The sequence below is a fragment of the Pimephales promelas genome, chromosome 14 (genome assembly GCF_988280905.1).
Source record: "Pimephales promelas chromosome 14, fPimPro1.hap1.1, whole genome shotgun sequence".
Lineage (NCBI taxonomy): Eukaryota > Metazoa > Chordata > Actinopteri > Cypriniformes > Leuciscidae > Pimephales > Pimephales promelas.
The window spans coordinates 8,454,510-8,475,272 of record NC_142782.1 but is presented as its reverse complement, the minus strand read 5'-3'; the positions used below and the strand labels follow the sequence as shown (position 1 = coordinate 8,475,272).

The window sequence follows — 20,763 nt, the reverse complement described above, 5'->3', positions numbered from 1 at the left end:
TAATAGTCATGTTTAGTTTTCTAGTTTTAGGGTATGTTTACAAAACAATGATATGCTTAAAACAGAGAAGTTTTTCCTTTGAGTTTTTTACATACAGACGACACTGTTACATTGGGTTGCAGCAAGGATGAAACAGGATCTACATGCAGCAGCTTTATTTAAATATTAACTCAAAACTTCAAAAAACAGGATCACGGGAATAGGACAACCTACATGTAACATTTAGAACTGACAAAGAACAAAATAGAGCAGTGGGTTTAAACAGACAGATGTGAAGAGCAAATTAACAAGACAGACCTTAACCAATCAATAATCAATTAAACACCATAGAAACAAACAGGCAAGGGATAGAGAAAGACAGAACTGAACTAATTGACAGAAAATAGACAAAGACAGAAATCAAAACAGACTGACAATGTGACAGACACCATTGTCAAACTGATCCTCATTCTCATGGATTTGAGAATATGACTAAAAACGCTGTATTCTGCTGCCAGGCCGTTAGATGGTGATGAAACACTATAGACTGAACACATAATCCGTGTGCAAAACGTTATTATCTTCAAAGATTTGCGTTTTTGTTTACTCAGAGACCGTTTTCAAAAACGTGCACTTTGAAATCGTTTTCAAAAGTTTGCGTTTCCAGGTACCCAAAACGCTCTTTGTAGTGTAATTGACCGGCCAAAACACATACAAAGTTTTACGTTTTTGCATGAAAACGGTGTCGTGTCAGCCTCCTAGTTGTCATCGTCATTGCCTGAGTTCTTCATTAGTTGTCATGGTTTATTATTAGTTACGCACTTGGGGCTCGTTCTTCGTACGTTGCTTAAAACATCCGAGATCAAATGAGACATCTAAGATGATATCATCGTGCTAATCATGATCCGGCTAATTGGGTTCTTCGAACACACCTGTTGTTTATGATTAGTATCGCTGGATTGAGTTATCTGAGATAACTGCGCGTTCTCGCGTTGGTATAAAAGGGGACATGTATCGATAGCAGAACCAGTGATCAGCAGCGCTGCTATTGGCTGTTCAGCATGGCCAAAGAACACGCCCAGTTTTTCTCCCAAGCAGAGCAAGCGCTTTTAATGCAAGGTTATGCCGAATTTCAGTCTTTAATTAAAACGCCAGGGAACACCTCAAAGTGTGCAAAAGCCAGGAGAGAGTGCTGGCAAAACTAGAAGACAAATTAAATGCGTTTGTGGTGGCCATGTTAGATGTTTTAATAACTGATTATTATTTTATTTTTATTTTCATAATTTCATAATTACTTTGTTCATTGTAATGTCGAGTCACCACACTATAATAATAAACATGGTGAAAGTGAAGTACAAAAATATTCTACTTAATGGTAATTTTAGGCCCTACTAGTGAGGCACTGTTAAATAAATGATTGTCTGTTTATAAAAGCAAACAGGAAAAAGGCTGAGAAACAACAACACATTTGAAATTTTTCTCATTCAACATGCATTTTTCTCTCAAATGCTCTATCGGTCGTCAATGAGAATGGCTTATTTTCAACACTGTTTGTGTTTTAATGTGAATGTATTAGTGTATTTAGTTTAATTTGAATTTATTTGTTTCTCTCTGCAGGAGAAGAAATGAGAAGAAACATCTAGAAGCATATTTCACACCCATAGGCAGTTTCGCTGTATGGCAGATTGACAGTATGGTGCCTCCACTCCAACTCTTTCTTCTACTGCCTCTAATTCATCCAATCATAAGTCATGTCCATGAAAACTCTCTTTCTCTGACTACTCATTCAAATCATAGCCTGTTTTCGTATTGTTCAAAAAAACAGACTTGTGTCCTTGTCAAAAAAACTGATCATAGACTGACTGCCAATGCTGCATTAGAAGTTGTCAGACCATTTCTTCGTGGCTTCTATGGGAAAAGTTTCATGAAATCAATTGGAGATTCAAATGAATGGACTGAAAGCAGAAATACTGAGGACATATTTTCATCAAAAACGTCACATACTGAGATAACTGGGTCAAGGGGTAAATTTGTAGTATCACACAAAGACCGAGTGAAAAGAGGTTCTACTCAAAATATCATACTACCACAAGATGCCGCTCTAAAAGAAAAAGAGACTGTTGATGAGACAGAGTCAATGACAGATGAAACATTTACTGAATTTAAAGAGAAAGACTTGTCATCCGTCGGGTCAGGTGATGTGGTAATACCTGAAGAAAATGGCTTTGTTAGGTTGTCAACAAAGACTATAAAATATCTTGGTGGAGAGCATGCCCAGAACAGACCACAAGTTCAGACTGCTCATAGTGTGCTGGCTAGTTTGGCCTCAGTACATAAAAATCCAACAATCAACCCTTCTCTCCAGACCCGCCCTTCTGCAACTGCACCACCTAATGAAAAGCCTGTATCCACTTCCAATAGGATGATACAATTGGATGGAAACAGGACTCGACTGGAAATAGGTATAGTACAGATGAAATAATGCTACGTTCACCTAAATAACCTGGGTGTGGATTTCAGCAGTGGCATGTAATGCAGTCACTCCTACTAGCCACTTTGGCTGCTTGAATTTGATAGGTTATATATATAATAATTTTATTTTCATTTGAATTCTTCTAATAATTCTTCTAATTAATAATGTAAAAATTCCAGTCTTGGTCAGCTATGTCTGAAGTGAATGTAAAATTAAGAAAGAAAACGCATGTGTAACAGTATAATGAATCCGTGTTTCCGGTCTTAAAGTGACAGCAGCCTAATACACCTGCTGCCAAATTATGAGGTAATATTAAAAATATCTATATGGCAGTTTTTTTTTGTTTTTCCCCATGGTATCGTTATAATTGTGTCCAGTGAAAATGTGGAGTGGCTAATGAGCAAAAAAGTAAATATCAAGGCCTGCATCTCTCTCTCTCTTCATATATACTGTATATATATATATATATATATATATATATATATATATATACTACATTTAAATTCATAGTTTTTATATTAATGCTTTAACAAAAACTGAAAAACTGTTTGTTTTCTTTGTTTATCAGGTAGTTTGGGGATAACCACTCCAGCTAAAATTCAGCCAAAAATACAGTTTACCACTTTACGATCATATATTGAAACCACATCTCTTAGCACAAGCAAAACAAGTCTACAACTAGAGGCACCTGCACCAGGAGTGGACATCGTTAGTTCCAACTATTCACAACCAAAAAGCACTTCACAGTCAACAAGATCTTCAAATATACCCAATGACCAGTTAAAGGAACCAGGAACTAAAAGAACACTGATCGATATAAAGAACACTAAAGGTATGAATTATTTGTCTGAAGGATGAAAAAAAGGGGATTGATTTCCTAGTTTTTTGGAACATTAGTGTTTTTAGTGAGTGTGGCCACTTGTGAGACTGAGACAAATGTTAAAGGCCCACAGAAGTACCTTGGAATGCGCAGCTTTGTATGATGCGTTGACATAATTTCCTCTCAAACCGGAAGCTAAGGTGGGACATATTGAATGGCTACTCCCCCTTTTCAAATAGCCAATAGAATTTAGTTTACCTCACAGACTGCAAGTCGTACTTGACAGCACCATGGAAGTGAATCCAAGTGCTTATGATACATTTGATTCAATAGTAGAGGTGTGAATAAATTCTAGCCATTTCATTCTTAACTACCCAACATACAGGTGGTAAACGGAATAAAACTCGAGGAACCAAACACACAACCAGTGGCATAAGTTTGTTTTAAAAAGTGGGTGGGACAGTCTGGTGTGTGGGGTGTCAGGGTTGCAATACAATCCAAAGATATATGTGCAAAGTGTGTACAATCAAATTTTTCAGAAAAAATAACAATACGATGTCAAGCAATCAATTTCCATGGTATATTATGTTTAATTTGCCATTTAATAAGATCTACTAATATGTATTGTTAGTGCCGAGAATTTTAATGTGAATAAATCCAAAGATCCATGACTGCAGCTTGTATACTTTCATGGGCAAGCAAGTCAGAGGTTCTGGGTTCTATTCCACACTCATATAGTTTTTTTCCTCATCAAAACCAAATCTATTTATCTGTGGTTTTATATAAAGCAGGGACATGTTTGTGTGAATTTTGTTTTGTTATTTAAAAGGAATGAATAGAGAGTCTGATATTTTGAGTATGGTCTAGGAGTACCTGGGGTGGGTGCAGTGCACAGCTGGTCCCCAAATCACCATCTGCGAGATAGAGAAGGAATCTGAGCCAGAGCCTGCCACCTGGGTCATCCCCGAGTTGACGCACGCTGCTCAGTCCATTCCAGAAGTGTATTTGCCTAATAGATCTGTGGTCCGCGGATCCTATCTGATCCTATATGTACTATCATGGTTATGGACTTTTATATTCTGTTTTGTCAGAGGTGTACTTAAGTGAATGTAGAAGTACTTGTAACTTGTAGAAGTATTTACTCAAAGTAAAAATAGAAGTAATAATATTAATAGTTCGTTGGGTTAAAGGAAAAAAGTACCTAATATAAAAAAAAAACTATTTAGCTATTTACTAGTTAATTTGGTTCATACAGTATATGTATATATTAGGGATGCACTGAAAAGAAAATTCTGGGCTGAAACCGAAACCGGAAATTCTTGATGCACTTAGCCGAAAACCGAAAATTGCTTATTTTAAATTATTTTTTTGTATAATTGTATTATTATTAGACTTTTAAATTAAACAATTTTGCTGAATCTGAATTATTCTCGTTAAGACCAGTAACATGGATTAAGAAAACAAATAGAGTCAGTATTTATTTTCATCTCAAGAATGTCAGTCACCAGCTCAGTCACCAACTCTGTAACCTGTCTGCACTACACTTCCCAGCATCCCTTTTGGTGCCCACCTGCACTCAGTAAGCTATTAACACACCTGCTGCTGATCATCACCAGATACTGATAGCTTGCACTCCCTCATCAACACAGCCTATACGCCTTATTCACGGCAGCGCCATCTTTTATTAGTGAGAATGAAAGCGAGGCTGTGAGGGATAGACTTGCATCTCTTCAATGGGCTGTACTGTTATTTAATGTGTTTTCGGATTGTTCTGCTCATAAAACACTGGAAAAATATCTTTGCAAGAAATGTCAGTTGACAAAAAAAACTCCCGACAATGTGAGCTGTGGAAAATTGTAAGTAATCTAGCCGATTTATTCAGCTTTTTACAGCGGATGCCATTGGAAACATGGTAAGTCTATCCCTCACAGCCTCACTTTCATACCTGTCATGGCGCTGCTCTGAATAAGGTCTATCGGAGGATCTTTGTTGACATCTTTGTACGCATGCACGAGTGGTTGTATGGCAACAAAACAAACAGAATGGCCGGCTGTAAAGACGTGACAAGCACTTTCAAGAGAGTTAGCAGGCAAAATCCACAATATATAAGCACTTTAATATCTGAAGACCGGAGGAGGTTTGGAGAGAAGCTCAAAATTTGTATTGGTGACAAAATCGAAGTTATTCAAAGCCCATATGTGATTTGGAATGTCAAAAAACGTTGGTCCGACTCGCCCGTGTCTTGGCCACCAATCTGCTGGGGAGACATTTATTCTTATTTAATAGAAACCCCTGGACCGTTCACTCATGAAAGATTAAAGGCTTTCAAAAGTCTGGAGGCCTATGATTATTTTGTTTCTCGAAAAGTTGGGCCGATCTTTTCTGCCAAACAGAAAGCAGTGATAGCGCTAAAAGCAACATGACATCACGACTTTTGCGTAAACATACACGCCGCAGTCGAACTGTGAGTGGCGCGTTACCTATATGCATTTTGAGCTATGCATGTATACTCTATGCCGTTAAATGACCGAGCGAAACGAAGCAAAATTTAGATCTACATCTGGGGAGCGATATTTTTTTCCTAGGATGGTAGGGGAAGACTCATAAATGCTATTAACCACAGTGACGGGTAGGTTTAGGGACGGGGTTGGGGTAGGTCATATATTTATATATACAGTAATGTAACATTAAGTCAACAGCGTTCATAAACACGCTGAAAAGCGATTATGCACTTTGGAAATACGAATTGGCGTGTTATACATGCGCCATTTCATGAGATCAGTCTGTAAAAGCAGAGGTTAGACCTGACCAAGCAGAGTCACAGAGTGATTCGCATCTCCCATGGGTGATCGCAGAACGGCGAAATAATCACTGCTCATGTTCTTATTTATTTATTTATTGAAAATGAAATGAAAAACTTTTTATCAGGCCCCCAGCAAGCCGTACAATCGACCACACAGAATGAGTGAACCATCCTCTTCTCTAAATCCTCCTCCAAACGTGCAAAACAATCAAATTACAGGTATCTAGCGGTGTTTCCTGCCACACAATTCCCATGATGGAACGCGACAAACATGAACAATGACGTCACAAAAGATCCGCCTATATCAACCTGCATCAGTGTCTGGTCTCATCAAGGTTACTGCTAGGTATATAGTCCGACTCCTTACCTGAACACTTATTGACCCGTCTGTCATCCCGATCCAGATCTCCAGTCATCGTGTTCATCCTTCACCTGCAAAGAGTTTCCACTTCAGTCATCGCCAGCTAAGTCTTCATCACCTATCAACTCACCATCCTTTCACCATTGTCTGGTTCCTGGTGTTGTCCTATCACTCTGCTTTTACTTGAATAAATAATTTCAACTTACCATCTGTCTGTTCCCTTCTGTGTGAAAGAAGAGCCTGGAACGACCCTGTCTTTGTCTACCTTATATGATAGAGGAAGCCGCTACAGAGTCTCGTCCCGTTGAAACCACCGTTCTAGAGCCTCCTCTCAAGATGGCTGCCACCACTCCAGTGGCTCGTCCCAAGATGGTCACCGCCGTTCCAGAGCATGTTCCCAAAAAAGTCACCGCCGTTCCAAAGCCTGGTCACAAGATGGCCTCCACCATTCCAGAGCCTCATTCCAAGATGGCCACCACAACGTCTCCTGAGCGCTCAGTCAAGATGGCGGCCGCCATGCCTCCTGAGCCCTCAGTCAAGATGGTCGCCACCATGTGTCGATCCCTAGCCTTCGCCCGAAGTCTGGAAATGACTCCTGTCTTCACCCTGATTTCGGAAGCGACTCCAGTCCCGTCTTCCAGAACCCTGAATTCCCACCCAACCTCCCTCTACTACCTCCTCTTGTCTTCCTGCCCTCATCATTTCCACTGCCCAGTGTTAGTCTCTCCCGCAAAAAAACTTCGGACAGGTGGGCTTGCTGTGGGACTACCAGCCCTTCGCGCCATCGTGGTCAGGGTGGGTTCCTGGGTTTCCACTCCACCTGCCAAGGCCAGGATTCTACATCGGTCCATTGGTCTACTGACTCACCCTTGGTTCCTACCTCCCTCGTCTCCACCGTGGCCCATCAGTGCTCCAGCTTCACCAGGCTCCCTCATCCCCCTAGATTCACCATGGTTCATCGACCCGTCCTCAACTCTGGACTGCACTCCTCTGTCTCTGCCTCATCCTCCAGACTCCATTGGACTCCTTACTCTCTTCAGCTCCTCCTTGGTCCTCTGTCTCCTTCGCGCCCTTCTGAGTCCCCGCCTTCACCTCAGTTACCAGAGTCATTGGCTTCATGTCCCTCTGAATCCTCAGTCTCACCATGGCCGGTCAGATCTCCGTCTCTACCCTGTCACCCTCTCCCACTGGTTCTGCATCTGTCACTCGCCACCCCGAAGTCCTCAGCCCTTCAGCCTCCATGGCTCCTCCCTCCACTGGCTTCACCATGGATCATGATCCTTCTACTGGACCATTTGTTGCGCAAGGTAATGCTTTCCGGGATGGGGAAGTATTTTCACAGTCATCAACTCAGTCACCAACTCTGTAACCTGTCTGCACTACACTTCCCATCATCCCCACCTGCACTCAGTCAGCCATCACCATACCTGCTGCTGATCATCACCAGATACTGATTCCCTGCACCTGCACTCCCTCATCAACACAGCCTGCATCACCCTCACATCTGTGTCTGATCTCATCAACGTCACTGTTACGTAAACAGACTCTTTACCTGAACATCTGAGATCTTCCTTTCAAGTCTCCTGTTTGTCATCCAGATCTCCAGTCAACATCTTCCTTCTTCACCTGCACAGAGTTTCCACTTCAGTCATTGCCAGCTTCGCAAGTCTTCATCACATATCATAAGTTCACCATCCTTTCACCATCGTCTGATTCCCGTTGTTGTCTCATTACTCTGTTTTTACTTAAATAAATAATTTCACCTTACCATCTCTGTTCCCTTCTGTGATTGTGACAAGGAACCTATGAGGTAACATCAAGAATTTTTAATCTGTAAAATAATATTACCAGCTCAAAAACACAGTGAATGTAAATTTTTCTTTAACTTTTGAATTTGAGAGCTGCTGAATCTAAGTTGCTTAAAAGAACCACTAAACTTATTCGTAAGAGTGGAAATCTGCACTTGTCATAAACTCGTTTGTCCCTTTTAAATTTGGACTAATATGATTTTTTTTTTTCTAACCAATGACCAAAAAGTTATGAAAGATGCTGTCTGTGATAACATGTACAAGTGTGTGTTTCGACAGTATGTTTTTAGTACAAATGTTCAGACTGATTTTGTGTGTATGAAGTTTATTATGGTTTCTTGGCATGAGAATGTTTATGGATACATAGGTAACAGTTCATAACTGCTTTACATTATAACAGACTTACATATTTTTAAGTCAAATAAAGGCCAGAATACACTAAATGACTTTATGCCCATGCAAATTGCTGAAAGTCATAGCAAAGCCTGATTGAGCAGTCAGATATGATTGATTTTGAAAATAATGTAGTGTTATAGACACAGAATCATTCTACAATCTGTCATTGATTGTATAATTCCCAGTTTTTCCTCTGTAACTATTTACAAAGTTCAAATGTGTGATTTATATTCTTTAAAAACATATTCATATTTTAAAAGTTATATAGTGTATTCCAGCTGTATTTTTATGAGCATTCATTTTAATTAGAAATCAGTTTGTAAAATGTACAAACTGCAAAAGGATTTTATATTATACGATTTTTATATTATATATTTTTTATATTGTTGAATGTGTTGTAAGTAGTTACATGCTTTCCTATTGTTTGTGTTTTGCCAGTTACCTCAATAATATTTCCTGTACCTCTTTTGATTCTACAGGTATATCACCTTTTCTAAGAACAAGTACAACCTCCCCTCGCCTGACTGGACATGGCCATTTTGTATTCTCTAAAAATGATAGAAGAGTTACAGAGACGGACCAGGCAGTCTCACAGGGAATAGTTCCATCTTTGAAGTCAAACCCTGCCTCTCCAACCCGTGCCCAACCCAAGGACCCGTGTGGCACTGTTGTGGGCCCCTGTGTTTTTTCCAAAGGTCAAAACAATGATGACAAATATGGTGCAACAAATGGCAGCTTTTTAGTATGGGCAGACTTAAAACGCACACTGTCATTTGCATGGGAGCTGCATGTATTTGGTTCTGCTGCCCTCTTCCTTCTGCTTACTGTTGGCTCTGTTCTTGGCTTAGCGTTAGCTCCCAGCTTGAATTGCCCCCACTGTGGTGAACTGATACTTGCCAATAGCCTCTTGCTAGTTGTGGGTGTGGTTAGAGCTGGCCACTTTTTGCTTGACCCATATGGGACACGGTTCCTCCTGCCACCTCCTGTAATAATAGCTTTATACACGCTGCCGTTACCACTGTTAATTTTGGCACAGGCTGCATTAGTGATATTGGTACTAAAAAAGGCAGGAGTAACTTGGCTACCACCAACACTTCAGCACCCCCCTCTTTTAGGAGTATTAGCTGTTTTACAATGCACTCTCCTACTTGCTGCAGACTTACTTTCCCCTGCACTTTCGCCTGCTGTTCCCATCGTCCTACAGAGCCTCACACTGACTGCAGGCCTGACACTGTGTTTAGGCTACCTTTTCTTTGCACTGCCACGCCTCTCTCACACAAATGCAGCTCGGGGAAGAAATAAGGCAATAGGGGAAGAAAAAGGGAGGGTTTTAGCATGGGTGCTGGCAGTATGCGCTCTTCTTGGGGCACTGTGCTGTCTTTTGCATATTTATTCCTGCATGTGGCTATATGGACTACTAGGAGACTGGAGGCGCTTCCGTTGGGCATGGTGGCTCTGTCAGTTCTGGGTACGACTGTTGGAGCTTGTTTGGGCTTTCTGCCTGCTTTTGGTGTCTTCCTGGGTCTTCTGGAGACCCAATGGAGGCCACATATGTGGAGCACCAAGACAGGAAGGGGCTGCCACAGAAAGTTTGCCCTCACCCTCTCAACCATCAAACTCTACAAGCAGACATACATGCTGGGCAAAGATTGTGCAGAGCCTCAAAGTAAGGCAGCAAAGGAAATCTGAAAGCAATGGAATTGGAGGGTCCAGTAGTAGTGCAGTGGCTGGAGAGTTGCCCAATAACTGGGCTGGACAGGAGCGATCAGGGGCAGATATTAGCAAGAGCCTACGAAATCAGGATCCACTCAAAGACAGCAATCTGAAAAGCTTTGCAGGGGGCTCTGCTGGTTCATTGCTAAGGGTGCAGCCACATGCCCATCCACCTCAATGCTCTTCAAGTAGCAGTCTGGACAGGGAAAAGGAGTCCGCTTTCTCACTCTGCGATTTTGACCTGCGCCCTCCAACCCCAATTGACCTTGGCCGCAGTATTGATGAGGCACTTCATCGTGAGCATTTGTTAGGGGGCGAAAGTTTATTCTATCCACTACGACCACTTTCACCTCCTCCATTTCCAAACCCGTGGATGCGACGGAATAGTGACCCCCAAATAACACTGTCATCGAGCAGTTCATCACACACGTTGCTCACTGAGTCTTCTACAGGTCTGGATCGCTCCATTCCTAGTGCTGTGCCCAGCCGACAGGTCACAGCTCCCCCTACACCGACTCATCAGGGCTTCCGTTGGGTCTCTGAGGCACCAGTGCCTTCCTCTTTGTCCTGCCCGGTCTCACTGCACCCTTCCCCAAGCACAAGCCATACCCTTGTACCCAGTCCAGAAAACACAAGGCTTTTTCTAACCCCTGACCTTGAAAGCTCACAATCAAATTGTAAAGGGGCACATAGATATTTGAAAGTCACGCGAAATGATGACTCAGCCAGTGGTGGCAGTGACATTATTGACCTTTGAACATGATGTGGCACACAACAACTCCAGGTTAAAAAGCATTTACATTCTCCAAAAATCTGAGATTACATATATAATCATGACTTGCTCAGATGAATGGAGTCTAATTGTAGTATAATGGTACATAAAGGGGAAGAGAATACCATTCATTGGATCAGATTTTAGTGATTGGAGTGAAATGTGAAGTGCGATCAACACTGATAATATTTACTTCTGATTTTTTTCTTCTTCTGAAGTCTTGTTTACAGTTTTGTACATACAATAGAAGTCTATGAGGCAAGGCATTCTAGAGGTGTGTATTATGTTTTCACAATTATAAATGTTTTTGTATGAAATTATTTTTATTTGCTCTGGAAATTTTCCTAATTGTCTTTTTAGTGGTAAGACCACTATTATAGGCAAATTAACTTCTAATAATGTGTTATTTGTGTAATTTCTGTTGGTGGGGTGTCTCCATGTAAAAGATTTCACAAAGAGTTACTAGTCTCTGGTCATTACTTCTGAAATGTAGGTCTTGTGGCTATAATTGTGCAGTAGTGAGTATGTTAATGTTTATGCTGTTGCAGTGCCTTGTCCCATAGACCAAGTGCTACTAAGCATTATGAAGACCTGAGTTTTTTTCTTCCTTTTTTTCACTGCATTTAAATAGAATTTATACTGTATGTTCCAGAACATGTTGACATTCTTGCCCATGCTTTGTACTTCCAGTTTATTCCCGCAATACGCGTACCGAAAACATGCAAAACTATTCCCACAACTGGAGTTATGTGTAGTAAAATCATTTTAATGACTAGGCAACTGACAGAACAGCAGACCAAAACTATGTTGGTGTATTCAGCAGTTTAGCCAAATTTCAAAACAGGTGGATGCTCAACTCGTCATTACTTTATACAATACAGTAGAACTCATGTCTGAGCAATAAATGATAGAAAGCTGTGAGTATAACTAAAACAGATTATATTTTTGTTTGTAAATAATGGTGTATTGTGGTTACATGCAATGCATTTACTGTGAATGACAATCTTTCCTACTGCAAGAATACTAACTGATCCCTGAAAATACACTATTGTCAGTCAATGACAGATGCATAGACAAATGCATATTAACATTTGTATAGTTTTCATTCATTAAAAAGAGAAATAAGTGCCATAGTAGAAAATAAACTGCATCACATAATAACCAGGCACTATATGGTCTTGTACATATTTTTTAATGAAATTATTATCTTTCATTTCAGCTTTAAAAAAGTCTGAATTAACTGTTTGCATGGTACTTACACCTGCTGTAATTTTATTGATCAAATGATCCTCAAACCGCACACATTTACTGTATATGGTATACTGTCAAGCATACTTTCAGCATTTAAAGAGATGATTTATGAAGGTGGAGTAATGCTGTGCAGTCCCAGCTAGTTATGCCAGAATGTGGTAGTCCCACGTATCTTTATTCATGTCTCTATGTATTTTTGTAGTCAAGTTTGCTTTTGAATAAAACAGAAAGTGTTATCACCAACATACAGTACTGTACTATATAAAAGCCTTGTAATTGAAGGGTCAGTTTTCCCACATCTTACTTTCCACATTATTTTACTTCCCAAGCACCAGTTATCTTACTTCCCACATGACTTTTACATACTAGAAAAAAAACAGAAATAAAAAAGATCACATAAATATGTTATTTCAAGAGGTATAAAAACACTCGAAGTATTATATCTCAGTGCGGAACTTGACAGTGGTATTCTTCATCTTCTCTTTGTAGACTTCATCAAACTGTTCATTTTGTGCCACAGTAAAGATTCCTTTCCAGTCTCCAACTTTACCTTTTGTAACACAAACAAAGAAAAGATAAAAGCAAATAATAGGACATTATTTAAAAGTCTAAATTAGATCAGTAGTTTATTAACCTTTCCGCATGAAGGGTGAGATCTTGAAGTCCATGACTGGGAGAGTGGAATAGTTAGTCATTTTGTTCTGTTTCATGGCATCAAACTGAACCCCTTTTGTTATTTTCTCCCTCTCGTCAACTGAAGTGGACAAACCCAAGAAGGAACACAAATGTTCCACTTCACGTCCAGTGTCCTGAGTAAGACATTGGAAATCACATTTAACTTTCATTTTGATTTTATGCTTCATAAAAATGTCACATTATGAACTGAACTTACTTCCACCAAATCCTCATAGAACAAGTAGAGTAAGTTAGAATATGTCTGTTTTTTCTCCCACCATCCACTGACATGGTCGAACCAAGAACCAAACACATCTAGGGAATATTAAAACAATTCGTCAATTGTAAAATTCTTGATTCATGTAGATCAAGCAGATATATTTGACCTTTTTTCTCTCCAAATGGTTTTGTAGGTATACATATTTTAATATAATAATATATAATAATTTAATATCATTTCCTAAGACTAAAATGGTTCTTTAGTTATACCCATTGTAATTGACTAATATGATTTAATTTAATTACTGTACAAAATATTTTACTTACTCTTTCCCTCCATAAATTTCTGTAAGAAGGTGTTCCAGTCTCCTGGTTCAGGTTCTGCCATATTCATTCGATCAAAATGAAAATAGGAGACTGCATTGTCTTTTGCATTCCGAGCTACATACACAATCTGAAATAAGTGGAAAAAAATGATGACTAGAAACAAGATTTGCATTACATTCACTTAATTACTTATGTCGTCTTGAATAGAGGGAATTTAGCTGTTTCAATCCATAGGGCCCCTATGCTGGGTTCACTGCTCCCAACTGAGTACAAAGATTCAGTGAGCCCTCATGTTATCTCGCGTGACCTCATTGTCAACGTGGAAAAGACCACTTACACCAGGATAGAAAATGTTTAATCAAAGGATAAAGGTGATTACTCAACAATACTTTATTGATCTAAAAAGGACTTCTGGAAACCATGCCAGAAAAATGTATAAATCCACCAGATCTCCTGTATTTTCCATTTATTGTTCACCCATCTATGAATATTCCTTCATTTAAATCATGTTTCTAAGTTGTGCATTTAAGTTTGGTAGTATCAGATTCACATTATGCTATGATAGATTGATTACATGTTGTCACCTACATCACATCGCAGAGTGAAAGGAGCCCATATACTTTACCCTTGAATTCTGCTCCCAGAAAGACTTGGGCACAAGCTGAACAGGCAAATGAGTTTTGATGAGGCGAGGTGAAGTGGGCAGATTATCAGCCAGCTCTGTCCCTGAAAGTGACAAACAAAATGTGGTTCCAATTTTAGTATCCTTCAGTATCCTAGTTGTCATTGTGGTTAAACCAAGACATACAGTAAATAAACAATACCATTCTAATTTGTTTATATTGGTAATGGATCTCACAGAACAAATCTATGCTGAGTTTACATCATGTTTACATCATGCATATAAGTCACACCCATTCACACTTCAAAAATATGCCCAACTTGCGCTGAGCTTTGTTACTTCTGTTTTCAAATTTTGCAGCTCACTAGTTGCCTTTCAATATGGTTCACTCTCGTTGTGTCAGTTTCTGACTCTAATGACGAAACGTCACCCTCGGATGTAACCCTCGTTCCCTGAGTAGGTCGGAATGACGGAGAATGGGGTTTCGCATAGAAAGCCAATCCTCTTTGAGTATTTAATAACGAGCCAATGGCATGAAAATGCCTTGGGGCTGCGGAATTTGCATAGCGTAACTCCGCCCTCAACTCAACTCAACTCAACTCAACTTTATTTATAGAGCACTTTCAAGACCACAAGTGGAACCAAAGTGCTGTACAAAATGAATAAAATAGAAAGTAAAATAAAGAAATAAAAAACAATACAAACACATGACATAAAAAAAACTTACAAAGGATTATCAAATGCTAAAGAAAACAAGTAAGTTTTAAGCGCACTCTGAAAAACACCCAAAGAAGAACAAGATTTCACAGACAGGGGAAGGTCATTCCAGAGCCTAGGAGCCGCAACAGAGAAGGCCCGATCACCTTTACCTTTCAAACGGGACCGCGGAACCATGAGAAGCAATTGATCATTTGAGCGCAGAGATCTACTGGATTGACAGCGGCTAATTAAGTCAGTAACATATTCAGGTGATTGGCCATTCAGAGACTTAAAAACATACAACAATGCTTTGTATTGAACTCTGTCCCAGCAAACACAGAACGTTCCCCTAACATTCTCGAATGGTCCCATGAGGTTATTTTTTTTGGGAACCAAACAAGAACGTTATAGGAATGTTCCATGTAGGTTATTTTTAGGTTCCATTTTTATAACGTAAAGAGAATGTTCCAGGATGGTTCCCTTAACCTTAAGGGAAAGTTCTAGGAACGTTCTGGGAACCAAAAACTAACGTTCCCAGAACCTAAATTTGTTTGCTGGGGTATCTTATGGGTAACCAGTGTAATTTAATTAAAACCGGAGTAATGTGCTCTCTCTTCTTAGTACCTGTTAAAAGTCTGGCAGCTGAGTTCTGAACGAGTTGCAGACGGGAGAGAGAGGCCTGACTCACACCCAGATACAAAACATTACAGTAATCCAAACGGGATGACACAAAAGCATGAACAACCTTCTCCATATCATCAAAAGTAAGGATAGATTTCAATTTAGCAATTGATCTAAGATGGAAAAAACTATTCTTAACGACAGCATTGATTTGCCGGTCAAATTTAAGCTCAGAGTCAAAAATGACACCAAGGTTCCTCACACTAGACAGCTTTTTCCCAGGAAACAACCCCAGGCAATCATCATCCACACACCCCTTATTTCCAAATAAAATCATCTCGGTCTTATCCTCATTTAATTGGAGAAAGTTATTCGCAAGCCAACACTTAACTTCGGCCAAACATGCATGGAAAGACTGAATGGCACATTTATGCCCATGTTTCAATGGTAAATAAATTTGAGAATCATCTGCATACAGATGATACTAAATCCCAAATTTCTCAAAAATCGAGCCTAGAGGGAGCATATAAAGGGAAAATAAAATAGGTCCCAGTATAGATCCCTGTGGAACCCCACACACAAGAGGGGCAACAGAAGAAAAATATTCCCCTAAACTGACTGAAAAGGTCCTATCTTTTAAATATGAAGAGAACCATTTCAGGGCTAAGCCCTGAATACCAACCTGATTCCTAAGACGATTAATGAGAATGTTATGATCCACTGTATCGAAAGCCGCTGTAAGATCTAACAAAAGCAAAACAACACGGTTTCCAGAATCAACACCTCATAGGATATCATTAGAGACCCTCAAAAGAGCAGATTCTGTACTATGACCAGCTCTAAAACCTGACTGGAATCTATCGGCAATATTATTCCTCATTAAATAGTCATTTAGCTGTGCATGCACAATTTTTTCCAGTATCTTTGAAATAAAAGGTAATTTCGAAATTGGACGAAAACTACTCATGTCAAAGGAGTCTAGGCCATTTCTTTTTAAAAGGGGCTGAATAACCGCATGCTTAAAACTAACCGGAACAACACCAGATGACAAACTAGTATTCATAATAGAAAGAATGGTCGGGCCAATTGAATCAAGTACCTTCTTAAACAGAGAAGAAGGGAGCACATCACCAGGAGACCTGGTGGGCTTCATATGAGCAGTTATATCATTTATCTGCTGTAAAGAAACAGGCATAAAACTAGTAAATTGGTTCGTAGGGTCAACATGAGTGATAAAATCATTGGCAACAGATGAAATCTGAGATCTAATTCCTTCAACCTTACCAATAAAAAAGTTTAAGAACTCTTCACATAACTTAGCAGAAGGAGTGAATGAAGGAGTAGCAGTAGGATGAAGAACAGCATTTACAGTTGAAAAAAGTACTCTAGAATTATTACCGTTTCTGGAGATGATGTCAGAAAAATAATTTGATCTAGCCAATTTAACAGCTCTTTGATACTCATTCAAGCGGTTCTTCAAAATTTCATAAGAAACTTGTAATTTATCTTTAACCCATTTGCGTTCAGCCCTCCTACACTCCTAAGAGCACGGGTAGTACTATTCAACCAGGGCTGAGATTTGACTTTTTTCCCCCTGACTTTGACCGGAGCCACAACATCTAAAATCTCTAAACAAGAAGAGTTAAACTGATCAACCAACTCTTCTACACCTATGCAGGGAGAGTGTGACTCAATCAATGAAAAAAAAAAGAAGAGACATTAAAAGCAGCTGAAAAACTACTACTAGCTACCACAAGGAAAGCTAGTATTTACATGTCTTATGGTCAGAAAAAACAGTATCGACAATTTTCACACTATCAACAAAGAATCCCTTAGATAATACAAGGTCAAGGGTATGACCACGTTCATGAGTTGGACCCAAAACATGTTGCAAAAAATCAAACGACTCTAATAAATGTAAAAATTCTTTGACCAGGGGCTTTGAAGGGCAGCACACATGTATATTAAAGTCCCCCAAAATTAAAATATTGTCAAAAGAAGGCACAATCCCAGATAAAAGTTCAGAGAACTCCTGTATAAAACCCCCATGAAAGTTAGGGGGTCTGTAAATCAGTACACATAACACAGATTTAAAAGAATTCAGCGTAATTAGCTGAGATTCAAAAGTGCTATAAGACTCAGAAGGTGAAAGTCTACACTTAAACTTGTCTTTAAAAACAACTGCAAGACCCCCGCCCCGGCCAACCGACCTAGGGGTACTAAAAAAACTGCAACCAGGAGGAGAAAGTTCAGAGAGAGAAGTCATCTCACCAGCATTAAGCCAGGTCTCAGTAACAAATAAAAAATCAATTTCTTGAGAAAGAAAAAGATCGTTCAAAATAAAGGTCTTATTTGCCAGAGATCTCGCGTTAATCAACGCCATTGTCACTGGAGTGGGATCGGAAGAGGATTTCACAATCAGAGAGGAATCACAAAATGTTACCGGACTCCCGTCACGTGATAGAGAGCGAAGATTTCGATGATCAGCTCCTCGATCCGCAGACTTACGCCTTACGTACACCATCCGCGATGACTGAGGCATCAACGACGAAGACGGGAAGACAGGCACAATGTGTGAACATCTCAGGCTCACGACCACGGCCTCCGCCATCGAAGAGGCAGGTCCGATGACTGGAAACTTCCCGATCCTCTTTGATCTCGCAAGGACTCCAGCACGCTTCCCACGCCTCTTTCGCCGTTTCCTCCGCATGCACAGACATCCCGGCAGGTAACACATTTTCCTTAATGTGATTGGCACGGAATACGAGTGCAGATGCCAATCATCTCTGAGATCACTAAATAAACAATCGGACACAGCCGATCGAATATTCAATAGCGTCATGCGATCATATACCAGAGGGGAGCAAACAGAGCGCGTGATAAAACAAACAAGAAACATTAAAAATAAAAGAGACAAGGACAGACTGTGGCAAGCCGGCAAACATCCTGGCGCCATCTTGAAAGTCGGTGTAAAAACCCTCCGGTATAAAAGGAGGAAGTGAACGCAACCGCAGTATGTCTTCGCTGAGGAGCCAAGACTGAACTCGGCGTCTACCCAGCGGTACAGCAGAAGTGGCAAGGAGACGTAACGTCTCCGTTCCCTACTCAGGGAACGAGGGTTACATCCGTAACCGAGACGTTCCCTTTCGTAGTCACTCCGAGTTACGTCTGAAAAACGGAGAATGGAGGTCTATGCCATCACGCCATCTTCATAGCTGTCTTCCAGTGCCCTGCGAAAGTCTGGACTCCTATCTTAGCTTATAACAGGAGTTACCTACTTTGACACAGGAATACCAAGGTACACTGGGAAACATATCCCGGGAGGGACATGCTACCAAATGCCTACCGTAGGGAGGACTTAGGAATACATATGGGCGTGTTAGGGACTACATATGGAGATCACTGGAGCACCAACCTAAGGGTGGCTAGAAACTTAACTCTAGGAGTGGCAGATGGCTTGCCAAGGGAAGACACATGCTCAGAGAGGCATACAGTGGATAATACACATGTGACAGTTACCATAGGGAACCGTGCACACGGAGGCACCTAGCCGGCATCCAGAGCAAAGCAGTGGTGCCCGCATCAGAAGTGCTGGAGGACTCAAGGCTTCAACGGAAGACTACTGAGGAAATATCGCACTCATCCAGTCCGAGGAGTGGAATGGCGAGCAAGCGAAGACACCTAAGCGGGTCCAGTACTGGCGGAAGCGAGTACGCGAGAGGACACTGGCTCTATTCGCAGATTATAGAATCTTGCGAAGGTGTTTGGTGTCGCCCAGCCTGCAGCTCTGCAAATGTCTGTTAGCGAGGCGCCATGCGCTAGAGCCCAAGAGGAAGCCATACTCCGAGTGGAGTGGGCCGTCACACCAAGGGGGCACGGTCGACCTTGCTGTTGGTAAGCAAAAGCGATGGCGTCCACTATCCAGTGAGACAGCCGCTGTTTTGAGAGAGCCCTTCCCTTCTGGCTCCCCCCATAACAGACAAAGAGCTGGTCTGAGGTCCTAAAACACCGCGTTCTGTCAACGTAGGCGCGGAGCGCACGTACTGGACAGAGCAGTGCCAAGGCTGGGTCTGCCTCCTCCAGGGGCAGCGCTTGCAGGTTCACCACCTGGTCCCAGAAGGGAGTGGTAGGAACCTTGGGCACATATCCAGGTCGGGGTCTCAAGATCACGTGAGAGTAAGCCGGCCCGAACTCCAGGCACGCTTCGTCAACGGAGAATGCGTGCAGGTCCCCTACCCTCTTGATGGAGGCCAATGCAACCAGGAGTGCTGTCTTCATGGACAGAAACTTTAACTCTACCGATTGCAAGGGCTCAAAGGGAGGCCTCTGCAGAGTACTTAGAACTACTGAGAGGTCCCAAGAGGGCACGAGGGGAGGGCGAGGCGGATTTAACCTCCGCGCTCCCCTCAGGAACCTGATGACCAGGTCGTGCTTTCCCACGGACTTACCTTCTACTGCATCATGAGACGAGGCAAAGGCCGCGACGTAAACCTTAAGGGTGGAGGGTGACAGCCTACGCTCCAACCCTTCTTGCAGGAAAGAAAGCACGACACTGATCGAACATCTGAAGAGCACCAGTTGACGAAGAGGTTCCACTTTAACGCGTAGAGGTGTCTCGTGGATGACGCTCCAGCGGAAGTGATGGTTGCCGCCACCGCAGGTGGCAGCGAACTTAAACCTGCCTCGTTCCGTCCAGGAGCCACACGTGTAGCCTCCAGAGATCGGGACGAAGGTGCCAGAGGGTGCCCCATCTCTGAGTGAGTAGGTCTTGTCTCAGAGGAATAGGCCAAGGAGGTGCTGTCACGAGGACCATCAGTTCGGAGAACCACGTCTTGGTGGGCCAGTAGGGGACTACCAGCAAGACCTGATCCTCGTCCTCCTTGATCTTGCACAACACCTGTGCAAGAAGGCTCACTGGGGAAAACGCATACTTGGGAGAGGGGGGCATCGAGCAGACGAGTCCGCTCGGCATCCCGCGTGTCTGCCAGGTTGAGCCAGAGATGGCGCTCCTGGACCACACTAGTGGCCATCACCTGACCAACGGAGCGAGCGGACACTTTCGTTGCCCGGAGAGCGAGGTCGGTGGCAGCTCGCAGCTCGTTAAAAGCCGCTTGGTCAGTCCCCCCCTCGTGCATATCCCTGAGCAGTTTGGCTTGGAAAACCTGCAAAGTGCTCATTGCATGCAGGGCGGAGGCTGTACCGCCGCTCTATAGGAACGCGCCAC

At 41.6% G+C, this 20,763-nt stretch overlaps 2 protein-coding genes and 1 pseudogene across 6 annotated transcripts in view; 1 reads left to right on the top strand and 2 right to left on the bottom strand.

Annotated features, from left to right (window-relative positions):
- Window positions 1-11,132, top strand: part of LOC120491078 (proline-rich transmembrane protein 3) — a 42,454-nt gene extending 31,322 nt beyond the window's left edge. For 2 of the 5 annotated variants that reach the window (XM_039688671.2, XM_089119370.1), the window contains 3 exons: window positions 1,597-2,441; window positions 3,021-3,284; window positions 9,120-11,132. In XM_039688671.2, the coding sequence (XP_039544605.2) occupies window positions 1,673-2,441; window positions 3,021-3,284; window positions 9,120-11,110 (3,024 nt within the window). In that variant the 5' untranslated portion in view covers window positions 1,597-1,672 and the 3' untranslated portion in view covers window positions 11,111-11,132. The other 3 variants (XM_089119371.1, XM_089119372.1, XM_039688672.2) reach the window with 3 other exon arrangements.
- Window positions 9,596-20,763, bottom strand: part of LOC120491079 (cytosolic sulfotransferase 3) — a 66,343-nt gene continuing 55,175 nt past the window's right edge. The window contains exons 4-8 of the mRNA XM_039688673.2: window positions 14,223-14,323; window positions 13,598-13,724; window positions 13,269-13,366; window positions 13,011-13,185; window positions 9,596-12,926 (exon numbers count right to left, since the gene is read on the bottom strand). Coding sequence (XP_039544607.2) covers window positions 12,814-12,926; window positions 13,011-13,185; window positions 13,269-13,366; window positions 13,598-13,724; window positions 14,223-14,323 — 614 coding nt within the window. The 3' untranslated portion in view covers window positions 9,596-12,813. The remainder of the gene's footprint in view (window positions 12,927-13,010; window positions 13,186-13,268; window positions 13,367-13,597; window positions 13,725-14,222; window positions 14,324-20,763) is intronic.
- On the bottom strand, window positions 14,291-18,259 carry LOC148973663 (uncharacterized; annotated as a pseudogene).